Raw genomic sequence first — 24,145 nt, 5'->3', positions numbered from 1 at the left:
TGAGCCACATACATATTTAATCCAAAATACTTTATGCTAATTTCAAACTTAATTACAAAACTGAAAACTTTTTTATGATGCAGCGTTAATAATCTCTCGCGGCGCCGCACTCGCACATCCGCACATCCACTGAACCATCTCCGCTCCTGAGTCCGCGGCACTTTGGAGATCTTAAAAACATGAGAATGACATAAAGCGGAGTGTGTGATGTGTTTGACAGGACGGCGTCTTGTAAAGTCAACGGGCTGCGGAGGAGATTGAAGCCTGTAACTGCGGCGCTCGAGTGACGGATGGACGCGGTTTCTCATCCCTGATGTGCGGAAGAGAGCGAGCGGACGGCGCGCAGACAGGAAGTGATGAGAGGGGGGGAAGAATAAAGATGAGGGACGAACAAAGACGCTGTTAAATGATAGGAAAGAGTGCCATCGCTCACCGCGGAGACGTTAAATTAGCATATAACGGCGCTCTGCAGCTCATTTTCATTTGTTCACTCCCTCCGGGTCGTCACCACCATCACCATCATCTTCTCTCCTCTCTCTCTGCTCCGTATTATCTGGATCCTCTGTACGCTTCCCTCTTCATTGGGGTATTTTATCAACTCGGAAGTGGATCCAGAAGTGCGCGGGCTAATAGAACCCGAACTCTTAATCCTCCCCGGTGCAGCCTCTCTGCTGGTTATTTATCTGCACGTGCAGACGGCTCGCTAAGAGCTTTTTAACGACGCTCGCTGCTGCTGCTGCTGGACTAATGTGATGTCAGGCTTCTCCACTGAGGCTCATCCGCCCTGCACATGGTGGGCGGAGGAGGGGTGGGGGGGATGACGACTGTTGGCTGCACCCAAAACACTTTTCAAAGTCACCGCGGTGTTTATGAACTCGCTCGCTGTCTGTTAATTACAGCACTCTGGTTCTGTCAGGGGGCTACACGGTGATGTAGTGGTTAGCACTGTCTCACAGCGAGAGGGTTCCCGGTTCGAATCCCGGCTGGGGCCCTTCTGTGTGGAGTGTGCATGTTGTCCCCGTGTCTGCGTGGGTTTTCTCCGGGTTCTCCGGTTTCCTCCCACAGTCCAAAGACGTGCAGGTGTTCGGTTCATTGATGACTCTAAATCACCCGTAGGTGTGAATGGTTGTCTGTCTCTGTTCGTCTCTATGTGTCCTGTGATAGACTGGCGTCCTGTCCAGGGTGGACCCCGCCTCACGCCCGATGTCAGCTGGGATCGGCTCCAGCCCCCCCCCAGACCCCGACCCCGGGATAAGCGGTTGAAGATGAATGAATGAATGGTTCTGTCATCTCAGAGTCGGCGTTCGGACGAGTGTATCAGCTCTGAGCGAGGGCTGAGTGCAGCGCTGTGTTCCTGTTTTAGGGGGATTTTTTTGAGCCGCTGTTGGGATTTTAGTCGCAGTCGCCGGCGATCGTCGCACAGTGGGGAAAACAGCGCTATATTACCGTATTCTCCGCACTATAAGGCCTTATATATGGACCAATATTGAGCCACGACAGGTCTCCAACTACGGTGAGCAGCCGCCGACTCTATTTTCCCCCGTAGAAGAAGTAACGCGCGGTGCATGTTGAGATAGGGCCCACTCACACTGTGCCTCCGTCCCGTGCCCCGTGCTTTAGGGTCCTTGTCCCCCCCTCCAGGCCCGTTTGTACTCACACTACCTGGGCCTCGGAGAATGCTTCTTGCTGCCTATACGTCATCACGCCGTAACACGTCACACGCATTGATGACATCATGGCGATGCGTGGCTTTGTTTCCAGATCTTTCCGTAGACCTCGGAGTTTTTGTGCGTCTTGTCGACTGTTTTTGAATCTTTTCATCGACCAAATCTGCAGTAAACACTCCACCTCCGCATCACACCAACGTGAACCTTTCACCGCCATTGTTTGAAATGTCCGCGCATGGTCCCTCCTTCTTTTTTCTACGTCCCAACAGGCGCACAGGATATGACCTCAGAACCACCGTAGGCCTCGTGCTCGTACACGTGCGCACGCTCTTGCTCGTACACGTACAAACGTGCTTTACTAAAGCCCACCTCTCCCAAACGGGCCGTGGTCGGCAAGCGTGCCGCTCCTAGGCGTGGTTATAATGCGGAAAATACGGTACTATTTATTTATTATTTCAATAAGGACAATACGCGTAAACAATGTCTTTCCCTGACAGTTTGTGAGTTGACTATAGTGTATTCACTTCTTTACACACACGCACACACACACAGACACACACACACACACACACACACACACACACAGAGCCTGGCATCTATCAACAAACACAGTGGGACTCTAATCAGATACACACCACGCAGCTCGGCCTCGCCTTCTTTCATCTCAGAGGATGAAAGAATCCAATATCTCCCCGCGGAAAGAGACGGAGATAAGGACGGGGGAGAGAGAAGAAGCCACTGAGAGGAGAGATGAGACGCTGAGTGTGAGAGAGAGAGAGAAGAAGAAGAAGGAGGAGAAGAAGAAGAAGAAGGAGGAGGAAATAAAGAAAAGTTTAAGGAAGGACGACACAGAAAGGCGCTGAAAGCATGACGTGTGAAATCTACACGAATGAATGACAGACGGACGGACGGACGGATCTGCAGGTGGACAGAGTGAATGAAAGACGGACGGACAGATCTGCAGGTGGACGGAGTGAATGAAAGACAGACGGACGGACAGATCCGCAGGTGGACGGAGTGAATGAAAGACGGACGGACGGACGGATCTGCAGGTGGACGGAGTGAATGAAAGACAGACGGACGGACAGATCTGCAGGTGGACAGGTGAGTGTCACTGATAGGATTTTCTTCTCGCTCCCACCTGTCACAGACGTATCAGAGGAAGGAGTCTGACCTTTCTGGAGACTGACACACACACACACACACACACACACACACACACACACACACACACACACACACACACACACACACACACAATCAATGGAGAGATGTTAGAGCGAGGGGGCTGCCAGTGACCAGCACCCCGAGCAGTTTGGAGTTCGGTGCCTTGCTCAACAGCACCTCGGCAGTGCCCAGGAGATGAACTGGCACCTCTCCAGCCACCAGTCCACGCTCCATTCATGGTCCACACAGGGACTCAAACCGGCGATCCTCCGGTTCCCAGCCAAGTCACCTATGGACTGAGCTACTGAAACTATATTTCTGAAGTCTGAGCAATCATTTTACTGGTGCTAAGTGCTGTGAGACATGGCAGCAAAAGGTAAGAAGAGCTTGAACTTTATATATTATTGAAAAACACTGGCAGTGCAGTAACACACCACCACCAGCAGCTCCACCACCACCACCACCTCCACCGGGTCAGAGAAGCTCCGAGGCCTGGAGGAGATGCAAGCCCACTGAGTGCCTCATAATCTCACAACAACATATTCAAATAGACTTTCTTGATTTGCTTGATAGTGGCAGAGTGGGTTGTCCTCCATTCGAGAGATTGGGGGTTCGATCCCCACCTTCCCCGGTCCACATGTCAAAGTGTCCTTGGGCAAGACACTGAACCCTGAATTGCTCCCTGTGCTGCGCATCGGTGTGTGAATGTGGTGTGAATGGTTAGATTAGATGGTCTGTAGATGTCCACTGCCATCAGTGTGAATGTGACAAACACTGTGAAAGTGCCGTGAGTCGTCAGAAGACTAGAAAGGCGCCATATAAGTAAAAAGTCCATTTACCAAAGTCACTGTGAGTCAAAAGCCCTGACGAAACCCATCCGACGCAGAGGAGACCTGGACCCGTGGGCTTCTGTACTTTGTATCTACGGTTACGATGGACGAGGTTTTGTTCACGGGAGTGTAACTCTTGACGGGGCTCCTACCTGAGGCTGCGGGAGCGCGGTCTCATGGCGGGGGAGCGGCGTCCCTCCTCGTCTGTGATGCTCTCGGAGCTGAAGTGTTTGGTGAGGAAGTGCAGCTCGTCCGGCGTCGGCTGGAAGGGCAGCTGGTGCAGCTTCTCCTGAGATGAACAGGAGGACTGTGAGAGGAGGAGCACAGAGGGAGCACAGATTACAACCAGCACTGGAGCTACGGGGACAAGACGGGGGCCGGGAGAGGACAGGTGAGGCAGGTACAGGAGAGGACAGGTGAGTCGGGTACAGGTGAGGACAGGAGAGTCAGGTACAGGTGAGTCGGGTACAGGCGAGGACAGGTGAGTCAGGTACAGGTGAGGACAGGAGAGTCAGGTACAGGTGAGGCAGGTACAGGAGAGGACAGGAGAGTCAGGTACAGTAGAGGACAGGTGAGTCAGGTACAGGAGAGGACAGGAGAGTCGGGTACAGGTGAGGACAGGTGAGTCATGTACAGGAGAGGACAGGAGAGTCAGGTACAGTAGAGGACAGGTGAGTCAGGTACAGGAGAGGACAGGTGAGTCAGGTACAGGTGAGGACAGGAGAGGACAGGTGAGTCAGGTACAGGAGAGGACAGGAGAGTCAGGTACAGGAGAGGACAGGTGAGGCAGGTACAGCAGAGGACAGGTACAAGAGAGGACAGGGGAGTCAGGTAGAGGAGAGGACAGGAGAGTCAGGTAGAGGAGAGGACAGGGGAGTCAGGTACAGGAGAGGACAGGTAGAGGAGAGGACAGGAGAGTCAGGTACAGGAGAGGACAGGTAGAGGAGAGGACAGGTGAGGCAGGTACAGGAGAGAACAGGAGAGTCAGGTACAGGAGAGGACAGGAGAGTCAGGTACAGGTGAGGACAGGTGAGTCGGGTACAGCAGAGGACAGGTACAAGAGAGGACAGGGGAGTCAGGTAGAGGAGAGGACAGGAGAGTCAGGTAGAGGAGAGGACAGGAGAGTCAGGTACAGGAGAGGACAGGTGAGGCAGGTACAGCAGAGGACAGGTACAAGAGAGGACAGGGGAGTCAGGTAGAGGAGAGGACAGGAGAGTCAGGTACAGGAGAGGACAGGTAGAGGAGAGGACAGGAGAGTCAGGTACAGGAGAGGACAGGTAGAGGAGAGGACAGGTGAGGCAGGTACAGGAGAGGACAGGTAGAGGAGAGGACAGGAGAGTCAGGTACAGGAGAGGACAGGAGAGTCAGGTACAGGAGAGGACAGGTGAGTCGGGTACAGGAGAGGACAGGTGAGTCGGAGACAGGAGAGGACAGGTGAGGACAGGAGAGTCAGGTACAGCAGATGACAGGAGAGTCAGGTACAGGTGAGTCAGGTACAGGAGAGGACAGGAGAGGACAGGTGAGTCGGGGACAGGAGAGGACAGGTGAGGACAGGAGAGTCAGGTACAGCAGACGACAGGAGAGTCAGGTACAGGTGAGTCGGGGACAGGAGAGGACAGGAGAGTCAGGTACAGGTGAGTCGGGGACAGGAGAGGACAGGAGAGTCATGTACAGGAGAGGACAGGTGAGGACAGGTGAGTCAGGTACAGAAGATGACAGGAGAGTCAGGTACAGGAGAGGACAGGTGAGTCAGGTACAGGGGAGGACAGGTGAGTCGGGTACAGGAGAGGACAGGAGAATCAGGTATAGGAGAGGACAGGAGAGTCAGGTACAGGAGAGGACAGGAGAGTCAGGTATAGGAGAGGACAGGAGAGTCAGGTACAGGAGAGGACAGGTGAGTCAGGTACAGGAGAGGACAGGTGAGTCGGGTACAGGAGAGGACAGGTGAGTCGGGTACAGGAGAGGACAGGTGAGTCAGGTACAGGAGAGGACAGGAGAGTCAGGTACAGGAGCGTCGGGTACAGGAGAGGACAGGTGAGTCAGGTACAGGAGCGGACAGGTGAGTCAGGTAGAGGAGAGGACAGGTGAGTCGGGTACAGGAGAGGACAGGATAGTCTGGGACAGGGGAGGACAGATGAGTCGGGTACAGGAGAGGACAGGTGAGTCGGGGACAGGGGAGGACAGATGAGTCGGGTACAGGAGAGGACAGGTGAGTCGGGGACAGGGGAGGACAGGTGAGTCGGGTACAGGAGAGGACAGGATAGTCTGGGACAGGGGAGGACAGGTGAGTCGGGGACAGGGGAGGACAGGTGAGTCGGGTACAGGAGAGGACAGGTGAGTCAGGTACAGGAGAGGACAGGAGAGGACAGGTGAGTCAGGTACAGGAGAGGACAGGAGAGTCAGGTACAGGAGAGGACAGGTGAGTCAGGTACAGGAGAGGACAGGTGAGTCGGGTACAGGAGAGGACAGGAGAGTCAGGTACAGGTGAGTGGGGTACAGGAGAGGACAGGAGAGTCGGGGAGAGGAGAGGACAGGTGAGTCAGGTACAGGAGAGGACAGGAGAGGACAGGTGAGTCAGGTACAGGAGAGGACAGGAGAGTCAGGTACAGGAGAGGACTGGTGAGTCAGGTACAGGAGAGGACAGGTGAGACAGGTACAGGAGAGGACTGGTGAGTCAGGTACAGGAGAGGACAGGTGAGTCAGGTACAGGAGAGTCAGGTACTGGAGAGGACAGGTGAGTCGGGTAAAGGAGAGGACAGGTGAGTCGGGGACAGGGGAGGACAGGAGAGTCACGTACAGGAGAGGACAGGTGAGTCGGGTACAGGGGAGGACAGGTGAGTCGGGTACAGGAGAGGACAGGTGAGTCAGGTACAGGAGAGGACAGGTGAGTCAGGTACAGGAGAGGACAGGTGATTCAGGTACAGGAGAGGACAGGAGAGTCAGGTACAGGAGAGGACAGGTGAGTCAGGTACAGGAGAGGACAGGTGAGTCGGACAGGAGAGTCAGGTACAGGAGAGGACAGGAGAGTCGGGGACAGGGGAGGACAGGTGAGTCGCGTACAGGAGAGGACAGGAGAGTCGGGGACAGGGGAGGACAGGTGAGTCAGGTACAGGAGAGGACAGGTGAGTCGGGGACAGGGGAGGACAGGAGAGTCAGGTACAGGAGAGGAAAGGAGAGGCAGGTGCAGGAGAGGACAGGAGAGGACAGGTGAGTCGGGTACAGGAGAGGACAGGTGAGTTGGGGAGGACAGGAGAGGACAGGTGAGGACAGGAGAGGACAGGAGAGTCAGGTACAGGTGAGTCAGGTACAGGTGAGTCAGGTACAGGAGAGTCAGGTACAGGAGAGGACAGGTGAGTCAGGTACAGGAGAGGACAGGTGAGTCAGGTACAGGAGAGGACAGGTGAGTCGGACAGGAGAGTCAGGTACAGGAGAGGACAGAAGAGTCGGGGACAGGGGAGGACAGGTGAGTCGCGTACAGGAGAGGACAGGTGAGTCGCGTACAGGAGAGGACAGGAGAGTCAGGTACAGGAGAGGACAGGTGAGTCGGACAGGAGAGGACAGGTGAGTCGGACAGGAGAGTCAGGTACAGGAGAGGACAGGTGAGTCGGACAGGAGAGTCAGGTACAGGAGAGGACAGGAGAGTCGGGGACAGGGGAGGACAGGTGAGTCGCGTACAGGAGAGGACAGGTGAGTCGGGTACAGGAGAGGACAGGTGAGTCAGGTACAGGAGAGGACAGGTGAGTCGGACAGGAGAGTCAGGTACAGGAGAGGACAGGTGAGGACAGGTGAGTTGGGGAGGACAGGGAAGGCAGTTTGGAGCCGAGAGAGTCAAGGTTTTAGGTCTTTCTGAAGATACTTGTTCATCATTACTCTATAAAGCTGTTTTTTTGTCCTAATTTATAAAAAGTTAAATTAAAATAACAATAACTAACCCATGCTTATGGCTCACTGTGCAAATCAACACATCACTTCTACATCCTGTCATTTGATCCTCATTCTTTCTTGATATAAGACTAAATTGATTTTTAAACATCATCCCACTTTAACCGACACGTTAAGACGTCTTTAGACCTGCAAATGACCGAATCCATCCTAACTGAGGGCACTGAGGGCACTGAGGGACGTCGTTTACTTCCCCCTCTGTATAATTAATCATAACGGCACTTTCCCAGCTTGGGACTCTAGCAGGCGAGCTAGCAGGCGAGCTAGCAGGCGAGCTAGCAGTCTGGATGTGCATGTTTAAGACGCTCGCACAGCCCGCTCACTCGACTCAGTGCCTTTGAACCACGCTGAGCTTCATTCTGCACGCGGCGGGCGCAGAGAAGCTGCACACCGGGGGGATTAAGAGGGAAGATGAAGGAACAGCGGAAGGTAAAAGAGAAGGAGAGGGATTAGACCAGAGGGACTGAGGATACGGGAGTAAAGGCAGGAGGAAGCAGAAGTGCACTTGAAGGCATCATAGCGAGAGGAGGAGCAGGCGTGAGAGCCACGGGAGGATTCGTCGGCTTGTTGTTGTTGTTCAGGATCCACAGATTTCTATAAAACACCTTTATTTACACGCACGGACGTAAGAGTAGAGATATTTACCGAGACAGTGGAGCTGGGAGTGTTGGTGCCATAGCCAGAGGACGGCAGCGAGGCCAGAGACCAGCGTCTGCCATCCGTCCTGAGGGAGAGACGGAGACAAAGGAGATGAGAAGACATAAAGAACAAAGCTCCATTTCTTTTATTTTATCAGAATTTAAATCCATGAAAGCCAAATAAAGACATGATGCGGCGCCATCACATACAGCGAAACCAAGTGCGTCAGCTGAAGGAGGAGGAAAAGCAAAACACAAGGACGACACGGGCTCAAAGTGCCGAACGACGCCACGACGAGGATCCACCGCGACGCTCGGACGTGGAGTAACGCACGATGGAGTCCACGGCTAAAACCTGAGTCGGCTGTTATTCTGCGTTTTCGTCAGATTTAACAACAATAAAAAAAATTTTTACTACCCAGGTTCCCGACCCTGAACTCACGTACCCCTTCATACATTTATAATGTATGTTCCAAACACTATTCTTTATATATAAACATGTATTCTGTCACTGTTTCATACGAGCGAACAGTCGTCATTTCATTATGTTAATATTTACTGTTTAGCCGTTACTTTTAGCTAACTATTTATTTCAACTGTTCATCCGTTACTTTAGCTAGCTATTTCAACTGTCTGTTACTTTTAGCTAACTATTACAACTGTTTATCTGTTAGCTAATTTAAGCTAACTATTTCAACTGTTACTCTAGCTAGCTATTTCAACTGTTTAGCCGTTACTTTTAGCTAACTATTTATTTCAACTGTTCATCCGTTACTTTAGCTAGCTATTTTAACTGTCTGTTACTTTTAGCTAACTATTACAACTGTTTATCTGTTAGCTAATTTAAGCTAACTATTTCTACTGTTACTCTAGCTAGCTATTTCAACTGTTTAGCCGTTACTTTTAGCGAACTATTTCAACTGCTAATCTTTTCGCTAATTTAAGCTAACTATTTCAACTGTTTATCTTTTAGCTAATTTAAGCTAACTATTTCAACTGTTTATCTGTTAGCTAATTTTAGCATACTATTTCAACTGTTACTCTAGCTAGCTATTTCAACTGTTTAGCCGTTACTTTTAGCGAACTATTTCAACTGCTAATCTTTTCGCTAATTTAAGCTAACTATTTCAACTATTTATCCATTACTTTTAGCTATTTCAAGTGTTTATCAGTTAGCTAATTTTAGCTAACTATTTCAACTGTTTATCTTTTCGCTAATTTAAGCTAACTATTTCAACGTTTATCTATAATTTTTAGCTAACTATTTCAGCCCTTTATCCGTTACTTTTAGCTAACTACTTTAACTGTTGAGTCATTACTTTTAGACATTTATTTCTACCATGTATTCGTTGTTTTTAGCTACATGCAACTTACAAACTAGCTAGTTTTCCCGCACTCCTACTTAGCCGCTACATGTTCAGATGTTATCGCTGATAATCCAAGTACCTCTGGTTGGAAATCACTTCTTTACAGAACAAACATGATTAAACAGAGTTTCCCGACATTTTGTGACCTAAGTTCAGAACTCCATTTGGGTCTCAAAGAGTTTTTTGACTCCAGAGTTTTTGTTGAAAACATCGTTTAAATCTGATTCATTTGTGGTGTTCGGCTGAAGAAGAGTCGACCCTGCAGGGTTCGTTTTGATGTCACTGTCACAGTGTGTGTGTGTGTGTGTGTGTGTGTGCGCGCGCGCGTGTGTGCTCAGCCATGCGGGACGGAGGGCAGGAAGGTGGCGAGAGAAGGGGGGAGGAAAAAGGTCCGCAGGTCGAAACTGAGAGGTTACCTGTCAGCCCTGTGTCCGTGACTGTGAGGGAGACAAGACAGGGGATTCTGTTTATAGCTGTCACTGAGACACACACACACACACACACACACACACATACACACACCCACGCACCCACACACAGACACACACACACACACACACACACACACACACACACACACACGCACCCACACACAGACACACACACACACAGACACACACACACACACACACAGACACACACACACGCACACACACAGACACACACACACGCATGCACCCTGTCCTAAATTTCAGTCAAGTTTTTTATTTTTGAACACTTAAAAATCCGAACACACAACAAAACTAAAATAATGTCGTGTTTTCATTAAATTATAAGAGTTTATTTATAAAAACATTCTAAAGATCAACAAACAACGGTGTGATTGATGTTCTCTTGAGTGCACGATAAAATTAAAACATAATTTATATTAAAATAAACTCAACCCAGCTCAGTTGTGATTATTATTCTGTGGCTTAAACACAAAAAAGTTATTTAGTAAAATAAATAAATGGAGAAATCTGTTTTTGTAAATGAATCCTTCATTTGTGCCTAAATATATTATTATAATAATAAAGAAAGATTATTTGTATCATACATATTTATTACATCATCAAATATTATAGAAAGAAATCAAATAAAGAAATAAAATGTAATTGTAAAATACAGAACTCGACTCATTGCTATCAAATATGATTTATTACTGCCACTCACTATTTCATGTATATAATTCAATGCTTTATGTTTAGTTTGCTTGTTTTCATGTTTATGTTTATGTTTATATTTATGTTTATGTGGGCGCTGATAAATCAAGTCAAATTCCTTGTAATGAAAATTGCCCGGCAATAAACCTGATTCTGATTCTGATTATTTTATTATTTTCCAAATTAATACAAATAAAATCAAATTAAATGGACTTTGTTGATTAATATAATTTTTAGCATGAGTCATTTTAATGTTATTTAAATCATCATTAGACGCAGGGACACATGTTCTCTTTATTAAGGATCAAAGGCCAAACCACAGATAATGATTTTAGTGGTGGAATAAAAAGTCAGATGAAAAAGTGACGTACAATTAAAAAAAAAATGTGCAAAATGATTAAAAATTGATAAAAAATCATTAGAAATTGACAAAAATGAATGAAAATTGATGAAAAATGACCTTAAATGATGAAAAATCACTAAAAGTGCATCAACAATAACCACAAATTGAGGCAAAATGACTAAAAATAGAAACATACTTAATAATAATAACAATAATAATAATGATTAAGAATGTGCTTATTGTTGCTCACTGCTTAAACACTTGTCTTATCTCAGGTTGACACTTAAATGCATTAAGTGTTTTGAATAAAACACGACCAGAAGAAAATCAAGTGTTAAATAAAACTAAAGAATCGAACCGGCGCAGACTCAGGGAGCTGTGGCACCGGCCTCCAGCACCGGGGGGCGCTGTGGCTCCAGCAGCTGCAGCTGTGAGCGGAGCAGCCCCACGGAGACGCAGCTCCAGCAGGGACGCTCCTTTCAGCTGCTGCTGCGCCGCGGCACGACCGCCACGCGGTGTTTGATGATGTTGTCATGGTGATGGCCTCGGGGGACGGTTTTGTCAGGAGAGGTGTGTTGTCATGGAAACATCATCTTTGAAGTTGACGTTTTAACTTTAACTTTTATATGACATCGTTTTTTTTTTTATATATCTTGGATTAAAAATCATACACGTGCCTGAACATCCATCTGTGTCACACACACACATTCACACACACACAAACACACACACGCAGACACACACACACGCAGACACACACACACACGCATACACACACACACACACACACACACACACACACACACACACGCAGACACACACACACGCAGACACACACACACACGCATACACACACACACGCATACACACACACACGCATACACACACACACACACACACACACACACACACACACACACACACACACACACACACACACACACACACACACACACACACACACACACACACACACACACACACACACACACACACACACACACACACACACACACACACACACACACACACACACACACACACACACACCCTCTCAGTAATTACTATCCGTGCAGAGAGCCCAGACAGATAAGAGGTTTATTAATCCCGGTTTGAGTGACAGCCTGGGAGAGATCATCTGCCTCCTCATCAGCTCACACTATCATCATCTCTGTGTGGCGCCCGCGCTCCCAAGGCGCCGAGCCCACTGAGCCGAGCCCACTGAGCCGTTTCACCGCCTTGAAAAGACGCGGACATTAAGAGCTCAAGAAGTGAAGCTCATCCAGTCTCTTCACTTTCTGTCTAAATTACAGTGCTTTATTTTGATTTGATGTCCCCGTAAGTGACCGCGCAGTTAAACGTGTTTAACTGCTCCATCCACACGGCTACGTTTATCTCTCTCTACGCTAAAGCCTGGCGTCCACACTACTCTGGCGTTTAATGGCGCACTCCCACTGTTCCTCCGTCCCGTGCCCCGTGCTGTAGGGTCCTTGTCCCCCCCTCCAGGCCCGTTTGTACTCACACTACCTGGGCCTCGGAGAATGCTTCTTGCTGCCTATACGTCATCACGCCGTAACACGTCACACGCATTGATGACGTCATGGCGATGCGTGGCTTTGTTTCCAGATCTTTCCGTAGACCTCGGAGTTTTTGTGCGTCTTGTCGACTGTTTTTGAATCTTTTCATCGACCAAATCTGCAGTAAACACTCCACCTCCGCATCACACCAACGTGAACCTTTCACCGCCATTGTTTGAAATGTCCGCGCATGGTCCCTCCTTCTTTTTTCTACGTCCCAACAGGCGCACAGGAAATGACCTCAGAACCGCCGTAGGCCTCGTGCTCGTACACGTGTGCACGCTCGTGCTCGTACACGTGCAAACGTGCTTTACTAAAGCCCACCTCTCCCAAACGGGCCGTGGACGGCAAGCTGGCCGCTCCTACGGTTGCCCTCACACTGGTCAAAGGACCCAGACATTACCCGTAAAACGTGTTTGGGCACGGTACGGAGGCACAGTGGGAGTGCGCCCTCAGACACGTTTGTAATCTCTGCTGAGCCTGTTTTAGTTTCACAGATGGAATAAAGACGTATTCGTGTGGACGTCGCCTGAAAAAGTGAGAAAATGGAGTAAAAACAAAAAAAAAAGCTGCTGATTCTTCTCATCCTTGTATCCTACAGGTGACTCTGCTCTGCAGGTGTGAGCCTCTAACACACCTGCAGACTCATCCGACTGTAGGTGTGAGCCTCTAACACACCTGCAGACTCATCTGACTGCAGGTGTGAGCCTCTAACACACCTGCAGACTCATCTGACTGTAGGTGTGAGCCTCTAACACACCTGCAGACTCATCTGACTGTAGGTGTGAGCCTCTAACACACCTGCAGACTCATCTGACTGTAGGTGTGAGCCTCTAACACACCTGCAGACTCATCTGACTGCAGGTGTGAGCCTCTAACACACCTGCAGACTCATCTGACTGTAGGTGTGAGCCTCTAACACACCTGCAGACTCATCTGACTGTAGGTGTGAGCCTCTAACACACCTGCAGACTCATCTGACTGTAGGTGTGAGCCTCTAACACACCTGCAGACTCATCTGACTGCAGGTGTGAGCCTCTAACACACCTGCAGACTCATCTGACTGCAGGTGTGAGCCTCTAACACACCTGCAGACTCATCTGACTGTAGGTGTGAGCCTCTAACACACCTGCGGACTCATCTGACTGTAGATGTGAGCCTCTAACACACCTGCAGACTCATCTGACTGTAGGTGTGAGCCTCTAACACACCTGCAGACTCATCTGACTGTAGATGTGAGCCTCTAACACACCTGCAGACTCATCTGACTGCAGGTGTGAGCCTCTAACACACCTGCAGACTCATCTGACTGCAGGTGTGAGCCTCTAACACACCTGCGGACTCATCTGACTGTAGATGTGAGCCTCTAACACACCTGCAGACTCATCTGACTGCAGGTGTGAGCCTCTAACACACCTGCAGACTCATCTGACTGTAGGTGTGAGCCTCTAACACACCTGCAGACTCATCTGACTGTAGGTGTGAGCCTCTAACACACCTGCAGTCTCATCTGACTGTAGGTGTGAGCCTCTAACACACCTGCAGACTCATCTGACTGCAGGTGTGAGCCTCTAACACACCTGCAGACTCATCTGACTGTAGGTGTGAGCCTCTAACACACCTGCAGACTCATCCAACTGTAGGTGTGAGCCTCTAACACACCTGCAGACTCATCTGACTGCAGGTGTGAGCCTCTCACACACCTGCAGACTCATCTGACTGTGTTTTCTGTGTGCCTCACCTGCGCGCAGGAACAAAGGAGAAGTGTGCAGCTGTGTTGGGGGAGAAGTTGCGAGGGCTGTCCAGTGGGCTGGTGCCTGAGAGGAGGAGGAGGAGGGAAGAAAGGAGAAGAAGGTGAGAAGAGTAAACAGAAAACTGCTGAATCAGAAACTGATGAGAACAACAGGAAATGAGTGAGTAAACACAAGTGATTCATTTATTTCTTTGCACTGTTGCACTTTGTTTGTTCGTTGTTGAGTTGATGTGAATTGTTTTCCTGTAAAATGTTGTTTTTTGCTGCTGGCTGCACCGCAAACTGCTCTCAGGGGACGATAAAGATCCCATGACTTGCCTTGTGTCTGTCATTTTCAAAATAAAAGCCTTCTAATGTCAACAATTGATTCAGGTTTGATTCAGGTCAGATAAGAACACGTCTGCTTGGGTTTGAAACCCCTGGTCTGTGGGTGAATGACGTAACGATGATCCCACAGGTCAACGGTGTCAACATGAACTCACACTCAATAATAACAAGGAAGGACCTATTATTATATATTATTTCATATGTGCATTTTTCTACTGGAACATGTTTACATGTTTTAATGTTAAAGCACTTTATTTTTCTATTTACGAAAACAAAAGCCTGTAGAGTCGGAGGCTTCCTCCAAACATGGAGAATGTTCCGTACACCTCTGATACGTCCACTCCCAATCTGGGTTTACCACCACAGATACCACCTTATACTCATGTGTTACTGTCAGGAACATTTCCCACGGAAATGAACAGAAACGGATAAAAAAATTACGAACAATGACTAAAAAAAGATGCAAAATGATTAAAAATGGATGCAGATCACTAAAATGGATAAAAAAATGACAAAAAATATGTAAAAAATGACTAAAATGTGATGAAAATGAATAAAAACTGACAAACAAATGTAAAAATATTACTAAAAATGGATGAAAAATGACTAAAAAAAGATGCAAAATTACTTAAAATGGATGCAAAATCGCTAAAAAGTGATGCAAAATCATTAGAAACTGACACAAATTAATAAAGATTGAGGAAAAATGACTTAAAATGATGAAAAATCACTTTAAAAAAGCCTTTAGAGTCGGAGATTAGAAGAAGTACCTCTCCCAAACGGGCCATTAACGGCAAGCGTGCCGCTCCTAGACGTGGTACGGTTGCACTCACACTGGTCAAAGGAACCAGACTTTAGCCGTGACACGTGCTCGGGCACCGTACGGAGGCACAGTGTGAGTGCGCCCTTACAGAAGGCGTTAACAGCAGTCTGTGTCCTGAGCAGACCCATGAACACGTTGACCTCATTACTGGAGACTTTGGTCATGTTTCGCATCAACATCCAACATTAAAACAACACTAAAGACGACAGAAACGAAGGAAAAGCAGAAGAGTTCCACTTCAAATACAAAGAAAAGGACACAAACATCCGTCGCTCTGTGCCTCAGGAGAGGAAACGTCTGCAGCACAAAGTGACGCTGAGGAGACAGACGAGCCTCTGCTGCACAAACCTGAGATTACTCAGTACACACACGGACATGTTCATAAACAAATACACAGCGTGATGGATGGATAGTCAGGATACACACGGCGCTCTGAGTGTCGGTGTGTCGCTAATAATTCAGCGTGGGGACGGAGAGAGGAGGCGACGAGGGTGTGTGTGTGTGTGTGTGTGTGAGAGATTAGGTAGTCAGACATTTCCACATCAATTATGCATTTTTCCTGCGCAGCACGCCCGGACCGAGCGGAGCCTCAAATATTAATAGGAGCATTTGCTTTCTGTCAGACGGGGAATCTGCGTCCGTGGCTGCAGAACATGTATGCACACACTCAAGCGAGCACGCCGTTGTTAGTCAAACATAAGCTTGTAAGTGTCAGTCGCGCTGAAACGTCGCCCCTCGTACGCCGTTGTTGTGCGCGGACGCTGCTGAAGTTCACATGTGAAGCGCACGGAGGTCTCAGCGGGGCTGTTCTCGGGCTCAGGCGCTGCACTGTCACGCTTCACGGTGTGTGTGTGTGTGTGTGTGCGTACACGCGTGTGGACTGTCAGTCAGCGTTCACGGACAGAAGCATCCGTGTCTCTGTGTGTAAAGGACGATCGCACACAGCAGTGAAGAGAAAACTGGAGTGTAACGCAGGCGAGGCCTCTCAGCTATGTTTTTATGATAATGTGTCGTTGCTGCAGGAATCTGCGTCCCAAACCCTCCTCAAGCTTCATCCACACCTCTGTTTTAGATTTAAACACATATCTCTTTTGCCTGGCGTCTTGTTTGTAAGCGTAGACGTTTGTAAAGGAGGACGCAGACGCCCACGTCAGTGAGGCAGGCTGACAGAGCTGACTGTGGTTTCATCCTGACTGTGTGGCTGCTCCTTTCCCTTTGTCACGGCGTGCTTTAGGGTCCTTGTCCCCCCCTCCAGGCCCGTTTGTCCTCACACTACCTGGGCCTCGGAGAATGCTTCTTGCTGCCTATACGTCATCACGCCGTAACACGTCACACGCATTGATGACGTCATGGCGATGCGTGGCTTTGTTTCCAGATCTTTCCGTAGACCTCGGAGTTTTTGTGCGTCTTGTCGACTGTTTTTGAATCTTTTCATCGACCAAATCTGCAGTAAACCCTCCACCTCCGCATCACACCAACGTGAACCTTTCACCGCCATTGTTTGAAATGTCCGCGCATGGCCCCTCCTTCTTTTTTCTACGTCCCAACAGGCGCACAGGAAATGACCTCAGAACCGCCGTAGGCCTCGTGCTCGTACACGTGCGCACACTCGTGCTCGTACACGTGCAAACGTGCTTTACTAAAGCCCACCTCTCCCAAACGGGCCGTGGACGGCAAGCGTGCCGCTCCTAGACGCGGTACGGTTGCACTCACACTGGTCAAAGGAACCAGACTTTAGCCGTGAAACGTGTTTGGGCACGGCACGGAGGCACAGTGTGAGTGCTCCCTAAATTCCTATTATTTCAGCATCTCAGCGGCGTTAACAACAGCCGTTAAGTTAAACCTGCTGTAGCTCTGTTCTTTTAAACAGTAACATTAATAAACTGTTTAATACAGCAGGATATACCTACAAGAATGCATTGAATTAAATCATTCCTGAGCTTCACCACTCGTATGAAATGCTGCTTTAGTGCACGACAAACAGGAGTTCCCATTATAGACCCATCCTCCGACCACCACTGTAACAGACTGGGGAGAATCAAACCCTTCTTAAACTCTATTTGAGTAAAACTTTCCCCTTCTCGTCAGGAAAAGAGCCGTGTGTGTGTGTGTGTGTGTGTGTGTGTGTGTGTGTGTGTGTGTGTGTGTGTGTGTGCAGGGCAGTTGCTAGGAATTCTGGGCCCCCTGAAAGAATATCGGTGTGGGCCCCTCTACCCTATTCCTTGCAACCTTCAATTGTATTGTTTTTCAGTGTTCTTGACGGTGCCTGGTGTAATACACCCAATTTGTTTCCTTTTTTAAGATTAACAACTTAACAAGTCAGAGTATTATTATGTAAATTATGTATTATTAGTTGTCTTATTCTCATTTTATTGATTTGAAACATGTTATTACACTTCTGATTGCAAATATATTTTCAATTAACCACTCAACAAATAGGTAGTGGGTATTTTATTGTATTCAACAATCAAGCACTGATATGCTTATGAAATAATTTGATATAAAAGGAAAAACAGTGTCCTGGCTCAAGGTAGTCCACAGGTAAATATGTAACAATTAACTTAAATGTGCAAGTAAAACAACGAGAACATAGAATACGTTGTAAAACAAATATCAAAAACAACAACAATCCTCATCTAATCCCACTGAAAGTTTAAATTGTAGTAAATAATAGTTTGTTCGCTGTAAGTCTCATCAGAAAGCCCAACGCCGGGCCTTTTTGTTGGCAAATTCGCTGATGAGGTCTTTAAAGTCCAATTGTCGGCTTAGCTGACTTTCAATTGAAAGTCTAGCAAGGCTATTTAGCCTCTCTTGGCTTGCTGTGGATCTGAGATAGTTCTTGACTATTTTCAGTTTGCTAAACGCCCTCTCTCCACCTGCAACAGTCACAGGTAATGTACAGAAGATTCGGATGGCAACACATACTTCACCAAAAATGCTCTGTAGCTGAAGTTTATGGATGGAATTCAGCAGTTCAAGGGGAGAGTGGCAGTCTGAAAATGTGGCACTATAAACAGACCTCAAATGTTGCACTTCAGTTTCAAAATTAGCACTAAGATCCTGTTTGTATTTGCTTGTTAATGAATGGCAAACTGAGTGAATCTGATCATCTTTTAAATCTTTGATTTTCAGTATTGCAGCAAATTCCTCACAGATACTTGCAATGGATTGAAAGCGGGTGTCCAAGGCACAGAGGATGTTATCTAATGCCACATAGAAAACACTGTTGCGAAACAGATTTGATTCTGTCTCCTGTTGGTTTCCCTCTTCTTCTGACCTCTGGCTCTCATTCGAAAACGCTTTCTCTTTCGCTTGTGGCTGACTGGAAATCCAATGGGAACATCCATAGCTTCTGCGATGAGGGAAGCCTCTGCAAGGAAGTTGTCCCATGTGTCACGAAAGACCTGCATTTCTTCCTTCAATGCCTCTATATTGGCTGCTTCTACATCTAGTGTAATTTTTCCTGACTGCAGAATTATGTTTCTGTCTTCAATGGACTGCAGTATTTTTTTCCAGACAGTCAGGAGAACAATGGCTTTAAAAGATGTAAAATAACTCCTGAGACCAGTGACCTCTGATTTGACTTCATTAGTCAAGCTGCATCTAGCAAGGATGCTATCCAGGGCCTCTAGGAGTGATGGTAAGTTATTTGCAACTGGTTTAACAGCCCCTATGTGGGCACTCATTATACATTAATGGTGGGCGTCAGTAGCTCAGTCCGTTGGGACTTTGCTTGGGAACCAGAAGGTGACTGGTTCAAGTCCTGATATGGATAAAATATTTTTAAACCATTCAAAAGTCAGTGTAAACTGTCCAAAATTCTAAATAGGCTTTTTTTTACTTTGTTGTTGTCAAAAAAACAGAACAACAACGACAAATCTTTGAACAATTAACTTTTTTTGTATTTAGACTATTCAAATGTCCCACTAATGACACATTTTACAAGACCACATTGAACACATCATGAAAACGTAACTGACCTTCGTCAGATGCTCATAATTACTGAGTAGAAATTGAATGGGTCATAATACAATTGAATGCAGCCTCTGAATGGGCGCTTACTGGAGCACTGTCCGACAGTGTTATGTGCGAAACACACAGTCACGGTGGTAGCCCCTAAATTAGTAACGTTCAGTTATAGCTACTCTAGGAACCGTCGCTCTACAATGACCTGGCGATTTTTTTTTAATGAACTGGCGACCTGTCCAGAGCGGGGCCCGATGACAGCTAGCGTAGGCTCCAGCCTGCGCCCCGTCAAAGGTAATATTACAGACATTAAATGAATGAACAAGCCGGCTAATTGTTTAAGCCGCCCTCGGTAGTTTACTCTCACCATTCTTAAAAAAAAAAGGTTTTGATGTCTTGGGCCCCTGCTCTGCTGTTCCTACACCTGACCTCTTTCTCAACTCTTTTCTGGTGTCCAGACTTGTGTTTTTTGGGGGGCATACTGACTCTGCTGCAGTTAGCTTCTCTACCGGCTAGCACTTAATTCCGATGAGGAAGAACCCCGGGAAGAAAGAGCCGCGGTGTGGACCAAACCATTTTCTAAGAAGGGGCCAGGGGGGTTATTGAATAGAATAAACATATATATAGAGTATTGTACAACTTGTGGCTTTGTTTTAATTCGGATTCATTCGTATGAATATATATTAGTTCAGTGCATAATCATTTTGTCATAGAGGCTACTGGAGCAGTGTGTGGGCCCTGGCTGGCTGTGGGCCCTTAGAATTGTCATCACCTTTCCCCCCTATACGACGGCGCTGTGTGTGTGTGTGTGTGTGTGTGTATGTGTGTGTGTGTGTGTGTGTGTGTGTGTGTGTGTGTGTGTGTGTGTGTGTGTGTGTGTTTTGAACGGTAAATGCAAATCCGAGTTGAGCGAACGTGGCAGGCGCTCTCGTCACACAGGTACGAGAGCTGCTTTGCTGTCAGGAGGAGGTTTTGTGCTGCACGCCGCGGCGACAGTGACCTACTTTACAAAAGACGTGCGAGACGCATGCAAATGTTTTATCTGCTTTGTGCCTCTTCAGTGTCGCTGCCTCTCCGGGGAGAGTGCGGTCGGGGGAACAACACGCAGCTATAATTGGGGAGGGGGCGGGAAAAGAAACCTGCTATTTCCTCAGGAGTGTGTGACAAGAATAAGAGAGAAGCTCGAATCCACAACCGCTGTCTTTCTGTCCGTCCATTACAATTACAAAGGCGAGTGACGGATCGTTTGACGGGAGTCATCAGGAGTCGGAGCACACGCCGACGCCAATCATCGTCTGGCCTTTCGACGGGATTACGGCTCCGTGTCAGCCGGGGGGGCGGAGGGAAGTTCAGGTGTGGGTGGAGAGAGGAAGGAACAAGAGAGGGGATGTTGAGATGGATGGGAAAAGTAGACGTTACGGAGAGGACAAGAACAGGTCAAAGAAAGGAGACAGGAGCGGGCGAGAGAGAGGAAACGATGGCGTTCGTGGTCAGAGTCCAGGTCGTCGTTCTCCCCAAAGCAGCTTCAGTCCAAAGCAACTGGACTTGGTTCTTTGTCAGGAAGACGTTTCACCTCTCATCCAAGAGGCTTCATCAGTTCATGTACGCATCTGACCAGGACCAGGACCAGGACCAGGACCAGGACCAGGACCAGGACCAGGACCAGGCTGGGACTGGTCCAACTAACTGGTGTTGAGATCCAGGTATTTAACCTCTCACAGACCGATGATGTCACTGGAACCCTCTGTGCTCCAAGTGCCAACGAGCGTGACTCCTACGAGTCAGAGGAGGCCAACCAGTACGGTTGCACTCCCACTGTGCCTCCGTCCCGTGCCCAAACACGTTCCATGGCTAAAGTCTGGTTCCTTTGACCAGTGTGAGTGCAACCGTACCGCGCCTAGGAGCGGCACGCTTGCCGTCCACGGCCTGTTTGGGAGAGGTGGGCTTTAGTAAAGCACGTTTGCACATGTACGAGCACGAGTGTGCGCACGTGTACGAGCACAAGGCCTACGACATTTCAAACAATGGCGGTGAAAGGTTCAAGTTGGTGTGATGCGGAGGTGGAGTGTTTACTGCAGATTTGGTCGATGAAAAGATTCAAAAACAGTCGACAAGACGCACAAAAACTGAGGTCTACGGAAAGATCTGGAAACAAAGCCACGCATCGCCATGACGTCATCAATGCGTGTGACGTGTTACGGCGTGATGACGTATAGGCAGCAAGAAGCATTCTCCGAGGCCCAGGTAGTGTGAGTACAAACGGGCCTGGAGGGGGGGGACAAGGACCCTAAAGCACGGGGCACGGGACGGACGCACAGTGGGAGTGCACCCTTAGTTGGACCAGTCCCAGCCTGGTCCTGGTCCTGGTCCTGGTCCAGTCCCAGCCTGGTCAGATGCGTACATGAACTGATGAAGCCTCTTGGATGAGAGGTGAAACGTCTTCCTGGACAAATAACCAAGTCCAGTTGCTTTAAACTGAAAATGCTTTGAGGATAAAATTCAGACAGACTTTCAACATTTAATAAAAGTCGTTTCTGTAGAGGATCGGTCCTCATCACCAGCCCCCCTCGGTCCTCATCATCAGCCCCCCCCTCTGGATATTGAGAACTCATTTGATCAGCGCTAAACGGCTGTGTGATTATAACTGAGATGAGATTCAGGAGCCAGAGATTGAGGGGGAGAGGGGAAAGAAAGCAATCATTTATGTATAATGAAGGTCTGTGGGACCGGAGGGGAAGGTTTAAAGCCTCCTGTGGTGCATATTAATTAGGAAAAGTACCCGACATCAGTGAGACGCCCTTGGATCAGACTGGAGGGAGGTTTCTCTGGAGGCGTCATATCGGCCTGCGGATCCGTATCAGCGTGTGTGTTTGACCATACTGTATCTGGATTTTTTCCATAAAACCTATAATGGAGGAAATGCTTCGGGGTGATATTATTAAACTATTTACTGCGTCCCCAACACTCCTCAAGCTTCATCCACACCTCTGTGTTAGATTTAAACACACGTCTCTTTTGCCTGGCGTCTTGTTTGTAAGCGTAGACGTTTGTAAAGGAGGACGCAGACGCCCACGTCATCAGTCTGATCAGTGCGGCAGGCTGACAGAGCTGACTGTGGTTTCATCCTGACTGTGTGGCTGCTCCTTTCCCTTTGTCACGGCTTCCTCCAAACATGGAGAATGTTCCGTACACCTCTGATACGTCCACTCCCAATCTGGGTTTACCTCCACTGTTACCACCTTATACTCATGTGTTACTGTCAGGAACAGTTCAGGTGCAAATGATTAGAAATGGATGAAAAAATGACGAACAATGACTAAAAAAGATACAAAATGATTAAAAGTGGATGCAGATGACTAAAGTGGATCAAAAAATGACAAAAAATACGTAAAAAATGACTAAATTTAGATTAAAATGACTAAAAATTGATCAAAAATGAAAACAAATGTAAAAAAATCACTAAAAATAGATGCAAAATGACTAAAAATAGATGCAAAATCATTAGAAATTGACACAAATTACTAAATAGTGATCAAACATGACAAACAAATGTAAAAAGATTACTAAAATTGGATGAAAAATGACTAAAAATAGATGCAAAATCACTAAAAGGTGATGCAAAATGATTAAAAATGGATGCAAAATCATTAGAAATTGACACAAGTTAATAAAAATTGATGAAAAATGTCTTAAAAAGATGAAAAATCACTAAAAGTTTATGCACAATTACCAAAAATTGAGGCAAAATGACTAAAAATAGAAAAATAAATGACTAAAATGTATGAAAATGAACTAAAAATGGACTCAAAATCAATAGAAATGAGGCTATTTTTTCACAAATTTAATATAAAACTTCGCATAAAGATGAAACACATTTTAAGCTTTTACACAAACGTTTCATCCTAAACAAGTGTTTTATTTTTGATTTATTCTTAATTTTCAGGAATAAACGCATCCTAACTGTGACGTTTATTCAGCTTTTCCTTTCATTTTTTTACCTTTTCTTCAGAGTAATAACTTTAATAACGCGCAGAAATGTTAAATATTCTTTAATGAAGGTATGTGTTGATGAAAGCAGCCGTCTGACGACCTCCGCAGAGTTCAAACGTTAAAACAAGCCACAAAAAAAGGTCTATTTTCACAAAACAGATGATATCAGACGCCCTAAATATCAAACTTTAACACTTTAAAGCATCAAACGTTTCATCCTGAATCAAACAGCAGTGTTTCACTGCAGCGACGGAGCACTGAAGCAACGGGGACGCGTGGTGTTTAATTAGCGGTGTTTACTTCCTCTGCAGGACTGTGAGGCAAGACCGGTGGCAGTGTTTCCATGGCAACACAGCAGCCACCGCAGCCTGATGGCAGGAAGGAGGAAAATAAGACGAGGAAGAGACGGAAGAATGAAGCCAAAGGAGGATGGAGGATTATGGATGCCGCACCGCGATGTGACCCCAAGAACTCAAACCCACGGCACCACACTGACGCTCCGACTCTCATCCTCGCTCAGGCGGCAACTGTCGAGTCGTCGGTTTGATATTTAGTCCAGAAAACATCAAGAACGAGGACAAAACCCAGTAACACAGGTAATCGTGAGCCAGGG

General features: G+C 47.5%; 1 protein-coding gene across 1 annotated transcript in view; it reads right to left on the bottom strand.

Annotated features, from left to right (window-relative positions):
- The window catches only part of mast2 (microtubule associated serine/threonine kinase 2), a 209,727-nt gene that overhangs the window by 42,804 nt on the left and 142,778 nt on the right, over positions 1-24,145 (bottom strand). Inside the window, 4 exon segments of the mRNA XM_083940408.1 lie at positions 3,817-3,971; positions 8,252-8,330; positions 10,028-10,048; positions 14,415-14,490. Of these exon segments, the coding sequence (XP_083796534.1) occupies positions 3,817-3,971; positions 8,252-8,330; positions 10,028-10,048; positions 14,415-14,490 (331 nt within the window).

Source organism: Echiichthys vipera, assembly GCF_963691815.1.
Source record: "Echiichthys vipera genome assembly, chromosome: 3".
NCBI lineage: Eukaryota > Metazoa > Chordata > Actinopteri > Perciformes > Trachinidae > Echiichthys > Echiichthys vipera.
This window is presented reverse-complemented; position numbering and strand designations above follow the sequence as displayed.